The sequence below is a fragment of the Myxocyprinus asiaticus genome, chromosome 32, assembly GCF_019703515.2.
Source record: "Myxocyprinus asiaticus isolate MX2 ecotype Aquarium Trade chromosome 32, UBuf_Myxa_2, whole genome shotgun sequence".
NCBI lineage: Eukaryota > Metazoa > Chordata > Actinopteri > Cypriniformes > Catostomidae > Myxocyprinus > Myxocyprinus asiaticus.
In genome coordinates, this window is record NC_059375.1 from 17,627,245 (window position 1) to 17,639,738 (window position 12,494).

A 12,494-nucleotide genomic window follows, 5' to 3' on the forward strand; every position below is an offset into this window, starting at 1 on the left:
TAGTTCCTCTCAGGAACCTGATGATTAAGTCATGCTTCCCCAAGTACTTACCATCTACTGCATCGTGATGAGCCGAAATAGCGGCTACATACACCTTCAAGGTGGAAGAGGACAGCTGCCCCTCCAGCCACTCCTGCAGGAAGGGAAGCACCAATCCGACTGCGCATCTCTGGGGGTCTTCGCGTCGGGAAGAACACCACTTAGCAAACAGACGCCACTTCAAGGCATACAGGCGCCCCGTAGAGGGAGCCCCAGCCTGAGTGTTCATGTCTACCACTGCGGGTGGTAGGCCACTTAGGTCTTCCACGTCCCGTCCAGGGGCCAGACGTGGAGATTCCAGTGATCAGGTCATGGGTGCCAGATGGTGCCCCGTCCCTGAGAAAGAAGGTCCTTCCTCAGGGGAATTCGTTGGGGGGGGGGTGCTTTCGCGAGGAGCGTGAGATCCGAGAACCACGTCTGGGTGGGCCAGTAGGTTGCTACTAGGACGACCTGCTCCTTGTCCTCCCTGACCTTGCACAGGGTCTGTGCAAGTAGGCTCACTGGGGGAAACGCACATTTGCGTAGTCCAGGGGGCCAGCTGTGTGCCAGCATGTCTATACTGAGGAGTGCCTCGGTCAGGGCGTACCAAAGCGGACAGTGGGAGGATTCCCGGGAAGCAAACAGGTCTACCTGTGCTCGACCGAATCAACTCCAAATCAGCTGGACCACCTGAGGGTGGAGTCTCCACTCTCCCCTGAGGGTAACCTGATGTGACAGCGTGTCCGCTGCGGTGCTGCTCGTAGCGACTTGAGGTGCTGCTGACTTCAGAGGAGGAGACGGCGGGCGAGTTGTGACATGCAACGGGAGCGTAGACCGCCTTGATGGTTGATGTACACTACCGTCGCTGTGTTGTCTGTCCAGACCAACATGTGCTTGCCCTGAATCAACGGCCGGAACCTCCGCAAGGCGAGCAGTACTGCCAACAACTCTAGGCAGTTCATGTGCCAACGCAGCTGCGGGCCCAGTCCAGGAGCCGGCAGCTGTGTGCCCATTGCATACGGTGCCCCAGCCCATCTTGGTGGCATCTGCTGTAACTACGATGAGGCTGGAGACCTGCTCTAGGGGAACCCCTGCCCGTAGAAATGCAAGGTCGGTCCAAGGACTGAAGAGGCTGCGACAGATCGGCGTGATGGCCACGCGATGTGTCCCGCAGTGCCATGCCCATCTCGGGACTCGAGTCTGAAGCCAGTGCTGAAGCGGTCTCATATGCATCAACCCGAGCGGTGTGGCCGCCGCTGAGGATGCCATATGCCTCAGGAGCCTCTGAAAAAGTTTCAGTGTAACCGCTGTCATCCTTCTTAACGCCTTCAGACAGTTCAGCACCGACTGCACGTGCTCGTTTGTGAGGTGCGCTGTCATCGAGACTGAGTCCAACTCCAAACCGAGAAAAGAGATGCTTTGAACCGGGGAGAGCTTGCTCTTTTCCCAGTTGAGCCACGAGCCAAAACTCCGGGCGAGGGGAACCAAGGGAATGATCACGTCGGATGTACCGGTGAATGGGGCCTCGCGGAGGGGCGGATCTCGAGGTGCCATGACATCGTCCATGGATATTGAAGCCATTAGTAGGCCAGTGTTGTTGTGTTTGGCTGGTTAATGTGTTCAAACAAACAGAATATTTTTTTAATATGATTTTTGGGGAAATCAGCCCACAAGTGACTTATTAAAAGTTTTCTCTGCATATAAAGCTGGGATAGAAGGAATTATTTTTACACTGAAAAAATGTAACAATTTATAAAACCATCTAATTTACATTATACAATATACGCCTCTGCCCTGCACTTACCTGGCTCCTGCTGCCCACCATAAGATTGGCCGAGGAGGGGGGAGGAGGAATCTCGTCCCCATAGTCCACTGAAACCAATCCCATGTGGGCGTGTTTGTGTCACAGCTGGGCGCACAGGGGCGGGGGGGTCTGCCGCTGGAGCGCCATACCTGCCAAAATGGGACGGTGGATGGTGGTCGTGATGACGGCTGTGCGCACCGGATATGTGACCCAGGAGACGAGGGAACCATTCTTTTGTCAGGCTTTTAGGTGCAGCAGCCTCCTGGGAGCCGGTGTTGTTGCTGCAGGAGGATGCCCTTGGCGACGAGCAGACAGGGTGTGGGGTCTTAAGCCGTGCCGGGGCAGGATATGTTGTAAGGCCTCCATCTGCTTCTTCACCTCCGAGAACTGCTGGGCAAAGTTCTCGACAGCATCACCAAACAGGCCAACCTGGGAAAAGGGGGTATCAAGGAACCGTGCCTTGTCCGCCTCTCCCATCTCGCCCAAGTTGAGCCAAAGGTGGTCTTCCTGGACCACCAGGGTGGACATCGCCTACCTGAGAGATCACGCCATGACCTTCGTCGCCCGGAGAGCGAGGTCGGTCGCCGAGCGCAGTTTCTGCATCAATCCCGGGTCAGAACTATCCTCGTGCAGTTCTTTTAGCGCCTTAGCTTGGTGTACTTGTAGTAGAGCCATGGCGTGCAGGGCGGAGGTGGCTTGTCCAGTGGCACTGCAGGACAAAGTCGTCAGGGATGACATAAACCTACAGGTCCTGGACGGGAGCCTCAGGTGCCTGCGCCAGGTGGTGGCACTCTGCGGACACAAGTGCACCGCGAGCACCTTATCCACCTGGGGGATCACTGAATACCCCCTGGCCGCTCCACCATCGAGGGTAGTGAGGGCGGGGGAGCTGAAAGACCGGGACCAGGCAGTAAAAGGTGCCACCCACGATCTTGTCAGCTCCTCATGCACTTCTGGGAAGAAAGGAACGGGGTGGGGCGAGGCCGTGGGCGGCGCCCCGAGCCCAGGAACCAATCGTCGAGCTGCGAGGGTTCAGGGGAGAGTGGAGGGTTCCACTCTAGCCTGATGCTCGCAGCTGCCCGGGAAAGCATGTCCGTCATTTCTGCGTCGGCGTGAGACTGGGCGACCGTTCCCGAAGGAGGAAGCCCAGCCGAAGCCTCTGTGTCAGACTGGACTATCCCACTCTCCGATGCTGCCCTCAATAACTCATCGTCTTCCCGAGCTCCCAACGAGAAGTCGAACTCGCGTTGAGACGAGCCGGCGGTCTCATGCGAGAGCCCGATCAGGGCAAGCGAGCGTGCTGGGGAATGGGAGGTCCGTGGGGGGATACCCGGCGGAAGTGGTCCCATCGATATCCCCAAATCGCCCCCAAAGCTAACCGACGCGGCCTCAAACCCTTTTCTTACGAAAGCAAGCCGCGACCGCAACGTTGCCATGGCAGTTCTCGCAATGAGGACATGACTCATCCATGAATGATGTCTCCGCGTGGGCAGTGCCCAGACATGTAAGACAGCGATTGTGGCTGTCAGAAGTGGAGAGATAACGACCGCAACAAGGAATAACACACAAACGGAAAGGCATCTTTAAAAAGACGTTCCGTGTGTGTGCTGCTCTTTTTGTGAATAAAAATATACTCATTTAGAATATACTCTCTTATTTTCGCTCTGCCGAAGCACCCAGGGGTGTTCTCTGCACTCCACGAGTGCAGAGGGGAGAAGCCGCTGAAATGCACCGTAAATCCAGCAGTTTTGAGGTGCGTCTTTGGAGGGAATTGAATTCAGTGCACTGAATACAACCGCTCAGCTCCGAAGAGAAAATCTGAATGAGTGGTTGCATACCAGCTCCTTTTATACCCGTATGTCCAGGGGAGTGGCATGCAAATTCCACTCGCCAATTCTCATTGGCCTTTTTGGTGGTGTTTGGGGCTCCCAAGATTGACCCCTAGTGTCACTACATCGACACAACATCGAGTGAGTGACAGATAGGGATCTAACATTCTCAACCAAACCACACAGTTGTGCCACATAACAAACAAGTAACTAAAATAGTCTGTAGGAGAAAGAATGTTCATATTAGACTGTTTGGAATCCAGTGCTGATGTTGCTTGTAACAGTTTTGCTCATTCCTGTCACAGGCAGTTTCAGCCTCGCTTTGATCATGACGTCAGTCAGCTTATTTCTGAGATGACTGACAAATGAGCATGATGACAACAGAACTTTGTAAAAACAAGAAAATCCTCACAGCATCAGCTGGTTTATGTTATAAAGCCAATGAGGCATAATCTCTTGCTGACAAATTAACTAACAAACTAGGGCTTGAGTTTTCTGGAACACAAATACATTTTACTAAACAGTAGCACTTCGGTAGACAAACGCACTTTAAGATGATCTGAAGCACGTGTAGTTTGTTGACAAAACTTCTTTCTTCCAGAGAGGTTCTGGAATTATAATGTAAATTAGATGGATTTATAAATTGTTAAATTTTTTCAGTGTAAAAATAATTCCTTCTATCCCAGCTTTATATGCAGAGAAAACTTTTAATAAGTCACTTGTGGGCTGATTTCCCCAAAAATCATATTAAAACAATATTCTGTTTGTTTGAACACACTAACCAGCCAAACACAGCAACACTGGCCTACTAATGGCGTGAGTCTGGTGGGTGGGACTATCTGTGTAAATTATGTGTATCCTTTTAACATGTGTACACCAACTGCATATACAGTAGCGTAACATCCTAAATTCACATTCTGTACACTACTAAATTTAATCTCAAATTAAATTGTTAATCTTAAAATCCCTAAAAAAAGCTGTTGACATGTTCACATTTTCCTTTCATTGTAATCATTGTAAATGGGAGGCTCTTCACTTATGCTTTATGAAATTATGATTTTAAATAATTCTATAGTCCCTTTCTGTTAAAATCACATGTATGGAGCTCTGTCTCAGATGAAAGCTATCAGCTCACATCACACGGTGGTTAGGCTTTTTCAGCGGTCTCTGGCTCTAGGCAAAGAACAGTGAAACGATATGTTGAGGTTAATGCCGGGACAGCAGTCAAAAATAACAAACAAGATTTGATAACTGTCTCCTCATTTGAGTTGAAGCATGTGGCTTCAGGATAGTTATATTCAGTAATATCAAGTTACAGACATACATTTAAGGTTATTTGAACAAAATATTGTACAAAACATGCCTAAAACATCCTTTACACTACAGTCCTACTATTTGCTAAATAAGACCAAAATAGCTGCTGTATTTGACAAACCATGTAGTAATGCCTGCGTAATTGCATACACTGTTATTCTTTTCCACGCCATGTTTTCATTTCTAAATTAAGCTTGTGTTGCAGCTCCAGCATTGAACGCAATGTAGAGAAAAAAGGAAGATCCTCTAATTACCAGACAATTTATGAAAAGAACTGGATAGATGATGACTGCATCAGTCTCATCTTCCATTTAGGTTTGAACTTTACAGCTTTGGCAACAAAACAAGACTTCATTGTTAGGTTCTTAAGGTATTAGTCTGATTTAAAGAAGAGAAAAAATGTCTGAATGGCTCAACTCGGGACATTCAAGCTTATGTTCACTTGCCTCCTCAATTGCTTTCACCCAAACTCCACACATGACATCATGGAAAACTTGGTTCGCTCTAAAGTAAAGTGGGAAACTGTGTCTTTCTCTCACAAGAAGTCGACAGTCCAGCGATCCATCATTCTAAAAATATAGTTTCTTTCACGGCATTCCATAAATACTTTCATCTCTAAACCTTGTGATTCAAGTGGCATTTGAGCTGGTTTGATTAGACTATGAAGTGGAAAAGCAGAGTGCACTGATATTTCAGCAAGGATTAGCCATCAGCTGGTTCTAATAAATTGTTCAAACAATCTTGTTTTATCTGGTAAGGGGAGTTACTTGGCTGAGGCTTGCATTGCATACTTACCTATTTACCTAGTACGTATACTAGCAAAAATAAATGATTTTCTTAAAGAGGAATATTTGCATTCTGAGATAATGAAAGAAAATGATGAAATCATTTGTCATAATATGTTCATAAACTGGTGGCTAAGTTTTGAGTCAGACGTTATCAATGACCCCATGTACTTTTATCCTTTGGACCATAATCCCAAGCTGTTAGAGAATAAATAGTGATTTTGTGTTTCTATGCAGGCATGTTGTTTCACCTTGCAGCCAGATTTTCAATGTGTAGTAAGACTATATACAGGGGCAAACTCACTAAATAGTTGCATCACTTCAAAAACCTGCACTAACCTCCCGCAATCCAGTGCTGAATTAGTGCTGCGCTGTGAGTATTTAAAAGAAGTTGTTGTCATTCTTTCAACCTGCTCTCATAGAATCATGTTAATACAGTATAGTACAACTACTTTTTAGAAAAATTTTATTTTACATGCCTCATTCTACACATCGTGGCAGTTTCCTGATGAAATAAACACTAAACAATGACTTTTATTCACTTTCACACATATCATGAGTAAAACGGTTAAATATAAGTTTTTAAATGCTTTTTTTTTTTTGCTCTGTTCTTCACATAATGCTATCTTATGACATCAAAACACTTATACAGCACATGATTTTAAAGGAGATACATTTTAACATGTACATTACATAAGCAACTACATTTACAAGTTTATTCCAGCAGGATTGGGTTGCGCAGTTGCTCAACTGATTTGCATTGTACTTGCAATGCAATAGACTAGGTACGACTCCAACAAAGCATGGTCGCTGTCACATTGTTGAAAGTGTCATAAAAGCACCACAAAATGGCATTGCTGCTTTCACAATTGCTAATTATTTATTGCTAAATGGCTGCTAATTATTTAAATCCAGCTTTCCTTGATATTTTGACATATAAGACGTCTTTCTACTATAAAAACATACTGTATATTTTAGAACTTAATCCCCGATTAAATAAAAGCATTTATTGAAACCAAGCTGCAAAAATGCCTCATTCTCTTGTTCTTTCCTATGTCTCTAGGGGGCTCATTAATTCATAACCGCCTCTACAGCAACAAAATCAACACCTACTTTTAAAGGGGCAGTCAGTAGTTCTCAAGTTAGTGTAAGCATTGATCTTCTTCGTGTACTTTAATTACCGATATAACAGTGGTGTTAGACGCTGTACTGCCATCTGTTGTCGTGGATCAGCATGATTGTCTTTGCTGCCCCCAGCAGCTTTGGAATAACATTTGCATCTGTTTGAGGAAATTTCTAAAGTTATTTATTACTACTATATTATAATTTCTTTGCCTAAAAATAAATGTCAGAATTCAAGTGAACAGACAACTACTGTCACGACTTGTGGTAGTGATGATGAAGAAGGAGAGGCGAGAGGTGATGGATCAATTTGCAGGCTTTAATAAAGAAGAAGAAGATACAGAACAACGTGGAGTGCCATAAACCAACATCTACAAACTAACACAAGCATTACATGGACGAGAACTGACAATGAATGAACAAAACTGGAGGGTATATATACACAAGAGGAACTAATGAGGGAATAGAAGACAGGTGAGGATGATGAGGAACAGCTGGTAGTGATGAGGGCAGTGCTCTATGGGAAATGTAGTCAGGGAGAAAACTACATCCCGAAGAGGCGGAGTCCAGGGCTTGGAAGGCCAAGGCGGAGTCGGAGGGTCGACAGATCCCCTTGTCTGTGGAGTCACCGGGGCCGATAGTCAAGCCTGTGACTTGAGGGGAACCGGCTGAACAGAGGGAGGAGTAGGAGCGGTGGAGGAGGAAGGGATAGGGCACTGGACAGAACCAGAGTGTCCATTATGCTGGCTGGAACCAGCGGAGGGTGAAGGGTAGTCAGGGTGGGAATAAGGGTGGGAAAAAAGTCCATGTCTACCAACTTGGCGAGAGCTGGTTCTGAGACAGATGGGGCTACTGGTACTGGCTCTGGGATGGGTGAGACTACAGGCACTAGCTCTGGGATGGTCGAGGCTACAGGCTCTGGCTCTGGGATGGTCGAGGCTACAGGCTCTGGATCTGGGATGGTCGAGGCTACAGGCTCTGGGACGGTCGAGGCTACAGGCTCTGGCTCTGGGATGGTCGAGGCTACAGGCTCTGGCTCTGGGACGGTCGAGGCATGTTGCTTTCCAGTTGCATTTGTAAACACCACTGAAAACTATCAATTACTAACATACTGCACATGTAATTTTAAAATGTTTTCTGTAAATTCCACTGATACTATTTTAGAGAGTGGTCTAAATGATTAATAATTTCTTACCTGTCCAACAAAAAAGAAGCAACATTGGTATCACTACTCAGATTTTTCTCCATCATCAAACCTTTCCACCTTGTGTATGCCATCTGGATGTTCACTCTACTTTTTTTGCCGTTGTCAGTCTTTCTGTCTTCAGACGTTTTTTGCTTCTTCGGCAGTACAGCTACTGAATCTCTTGTTGTCTCCACTGCTAAAGCATGATAATAAATATGTTCCATTGTGTTCTTTTCGCTCTTCACATCACCAGACAACATTGTTCTAAGCATAGCCAAGCGTATCTACATAGGCGGCAGCCAATGAGTGCAAGGATTTTCTTCTTCTACGTTTATTGAAACACAGTGGGTCATGTAATTTCAACATGGCGAAACACATTGAAGGTGGTGACCCGCACCATGTATAATAAAAACACTTTTTATAGAAAACCATTATGAGTACAGTCTTCATCTCATGTGAGTGTACACCATTCAGATCACTCTTCACAAAAACACAATTAATTCATTAATGTGTAAAACTTTTTAAATTAGCCCCAAATTACTGAATGCTCCTTTAAATCATCGCACCCTTGACCCCTCCCACTGGTGCTCAGTTGGCAAACAATGAGAGAGCAGGACAGACAGGCATAGTCTGGCCTAATATCTATTCCTGAACACCAAAGAGGACCCATATGGACTATTTTTAATCATTTTTGTATATAAACATGCACTAGGCTGACGTCTTTGACCGGTGTCAATTATCTCGCGATGCTTTTAAAAGACGCATGTCAAGTTACAACTTTGAAAAGGAGACCCTATTCTGTTTCATTCAGCTGCTCTGCATCTTGCTTTTTTCAGCACAAACACATCCTGGATGCGTTCTTGCACCCATCTGTGCTATTTTTAATTGTTGGTGTATGTAAACATGCGCTAGATGGACTGTTTTGATGCATTTTCAACGATGTGTGCATCAGTGCATGATGATACTGTATGTGTGTGCATCTTGTTTCATTGTGCTTTTTACTATATATGTGTGTTTAGTTTTTTTCAACTCATATTAGCGGGGATTGCTTGTGAAAAAGTCATAATACAATTCAAGCTTCGCAAAGAAATTGTTATGGAAGGATGGGGCAGTTCAAAACACTATTGGACCTGATCGCAAACCTTAAGTAACCAATTCATTCATGAATGTTTCAAATGTCATAACTTTTTTGTAGTTTATGGTGTTGCTGTGCTTGAGTGAACAGTTTAATATATTTGGATGCATAGTGTTGGATGTGCATTATGTGTAAATCCTGAAATGTAGTTTTATAATGTTGTGGAGCTTGTTCATTCTCTTCCGATTGAGATTCAAATACAGCTGTATTTGAGGGGCTACATGATGTTAGCCAATCAGAACAGTGGGCATTTACGTTGAAGTTTTAAGGAGGTGCTTAGGCCAAAACCCAGCATTTCAGACAGAGGGCCAGAGACAGGGTGGAAAATTATCATATATTACTAAATTAATACTGTTTTTGAAAAAAAAAAAAAAAAAAAAACGTTACTAACATTATCAGTGGGCCTCAGGGAAAAAAATAAAAAAAGAGTATGCCATGACCCCTTTAAAACTCGGTTTATCCATCTCAGATTTGCTTTTTTTGACACTATTGGTTAGGTTAGGTTTAGTAGATAGACCATTAGCCCTTAAAACCTAATTTGCTTGGGAGAACATTTAACTCACTTTTAGTGCTATACAGCTGACATTTCATCTCGAAAATGCAGTGATATGTGTCATAAACACACATAATTTCATTTTGCAAAAATGTTGCCACAGTCACATAATTTTCATGAGATCAGGCTGCATTCTTTCTAGTGCAAACACACCTCCTTTCTATATTAGGCTCATTATGGATTGAGCCATATTCACAAAAGCCATGGCTATTCGCCTGGTTCAATTAAAGTTGTCCTATAGACCTAATAAAATTTTTGATGGGAATGAAAACGAGGCTGTGAGTGATCTACTTCCTGTCTCTTCAATGACATGCACTGTATAAAGCTATATAAATGTCCTAGATAATATTTAAGTTTCACAACTCTGGTGTTTTCTGGAGTTTTTTGTCAACGGAAATTTTTATTATTTTTTTTAATAGAGATTTTAGTTTTGTTAGCTGAATGATCAACACCAATTAAATAACAGTACAACCCAATAAAAATACTAAGCCTACCCCTCACAGCCTTGCTTTCATTCTCGAAAAAATTACATATGGTGTGATCATGGAAGCAGTAATCCATCGAATGATCAAATTATGGAGAACAGCAAGCCTATATGCAGACATGAGGTGGAGCACACTTCGATTCAGGTTCCTGGATCACAGTGGTGTAGCTGTGCTTTACAGCACCAGTAAAGTATGGCAGATTGCAGTAGTCTGCTACATCCTCCACCACCAAGCACTCAGAACCGGCCTGCATGATGGGGAATTGGGCCGTGCAAACTGAGTTCTCACCAATTATTTGGACGATTTTGCACCGTTACTTGATTTGCATTCATTCTTTCATGAATCCCATGCTAAATCAATGCAGACAGCATGTGCAAATAAACAATGCTATCAGTTACTGCAATTCTTAGTGAATCCCCCCATAGTGTGATGATGCACTCACCATTGTTATGCTGTATCTGTGAGGAGGTATGCAGGTCAGGCCTCCTCATGTTGGTGGAGTCATGGTCTGAGCCAGCACAGTTCGGCTCTGGAATCACTGCATTCATTGCCCTGTCCACGCTCCCCTTGCGTCCTGATCACCCACAGTCTGTCCCCAGGCCAAAGACACATATAAAAACACAAGTCATCTTCAACATATGAGGGCAGCCACAGATCATTTCACATTCACATCAAGATTACAGACTCATAAACTGACTGTAACTTTATATGACCGTTGCAGCTGACAAACATTTTAACTTGGTGTGTGATTTACTGGCCTAACATTGTTCGTGTTTTAAGGCGTAGCTGTAACCTTGAATCAAAGCCATAGAATTTGTTCCTGAAACAGACAGGATTGTTCATTGTTGATTTTCCTTGAAAACTGTTTTAGTAAGAAGAGATTCAGCAGTGACTGGGGCACATCTGTTTGTTTACAAAGTGTAAGCTCGCTTAAAGTTCCCTGAATGCGTTTCATTTCCACCACGACAGGCGAGCATTAATTTACAGAGTTCACAAAGAGCAGACCTTTGAAGAGCCTTCCTTACACACACACATTCAGAATTCAGTAGCTTTGAGGGGCCCCCAAAATGTGTCCCCTTGAAAAACGAGGCCTTTACTTTCTTTTCCACAAGCCAAGTCTTTTCTATACACCATCTACAGAAACAAACCGCATAGGGCACTCCAAACATACATCTTTGTTTTCTTTAATAAGCTGTGTTTTGAAAACCACTTAGATGTCTAAAGGACATTTATTCCCTAAAAATGTCACGGCTTGTAAAAATACTTGTGTTATCAAAGCTACATTACCAATTTATTGCACATTTGAGAAGCCAAAAAGCCAAAGCAATGGTTAAACTTTTGGAAAGTTTTTCCATAACTTTTCTGTGATTTTTCAGTTTCTTTAGGATTTTTAAAAATTATTTTATAGATATAGATATAATATAATTAAATATAGATATAATTTTATATTGCACCAATTAAGAGCAATTTTTTACCAATGAAACATTTTACAGCTAAGCATAGCTAGAAAACTAGAAAACATTATATTCTTGTGATTGATCAGGCTGGGTAAATGTCCAAAGTAAGACTTTATTTTTATACACTTTTCAGTGTCACAATAAATGGTTTGCTTTCAGCACAACAAATAAACACACAGCTCAACTCTGCTGTGTGCATCTCTCTCTCTCCTCCGGCGGTTTGGATTGCCCTCTCCAGCTCTCACTGCAACACAAAACAGCTGTTAGAGGTGATTTCCCACAGGTGTCAATCCTTACCGTTCTTCCTGTTCCGGTCTCACTCTCAACAGACATCGCTCAGCCACGCCCACCTCACCACATACCCCATCGCCCGACTCAGGCCGGGGAGTCATCCGGCCTGTCACTTACTCCCCCCCCATTTCTGGAGAGGAAATCTGCAACAGCCATCTGTGCCCCCGGCCTGTGGACCACCTCGAACTTAAAAGGCTGGAGAGCTAGATACCATCGGGTGATCCACACGTTGGTATCCTTCATGTGATGGTGCCCTAGGAGTATGGCGTGGTTCAAACAGAGGGTGAAAGCACTCCCCAACAGATAGTACCGGAGGGTGAGGACTGCCCACTTGATGGCCAAACACTCCTTCTCCACTGTGCTGTACTAAGTCTCCCTCAGCGTGAGCTTATGACTAATATACAGCATGGGGCACTCCTCCCCCTCCACCATCTGGGACTGTAACGCTCCCACCCCCCTGTCCGATGCGTCTGTCTACAAGATAAAAGGGAGAGAGAAATCAGGAGAGTGCAATA

At 44.4% G+C, this 12,494-nt stretch overlaps 1 protein-coding gene across 2 annotated transcripts in view; it reads right to left on the reverse strand.

Annotated features, from left to right (window-relative positions):
• The window catches only part of LOC127423068 (myocardin-like), a 160,845-nt gene that overhangs the window by 73,362 nt on the left and 74,989 nt on the right, over positions 1-12,494 (reverse strand). For both annotated transcript variants that reach the window (XM_051667087.1, XM_051667088.1), the window contains exon 3: positions 10,674-10,820. In XM_051667087.1, coding sequence (XP_051523047.1) covers positions 10,674-10,779 — 106 coding nt within the window. In that variant the 5' untranslated portion in view covers positions 10,780-10,820. The remainder of the gene's footprint in view (positions 1-10,673; positions 10,821-12,494) is intronic.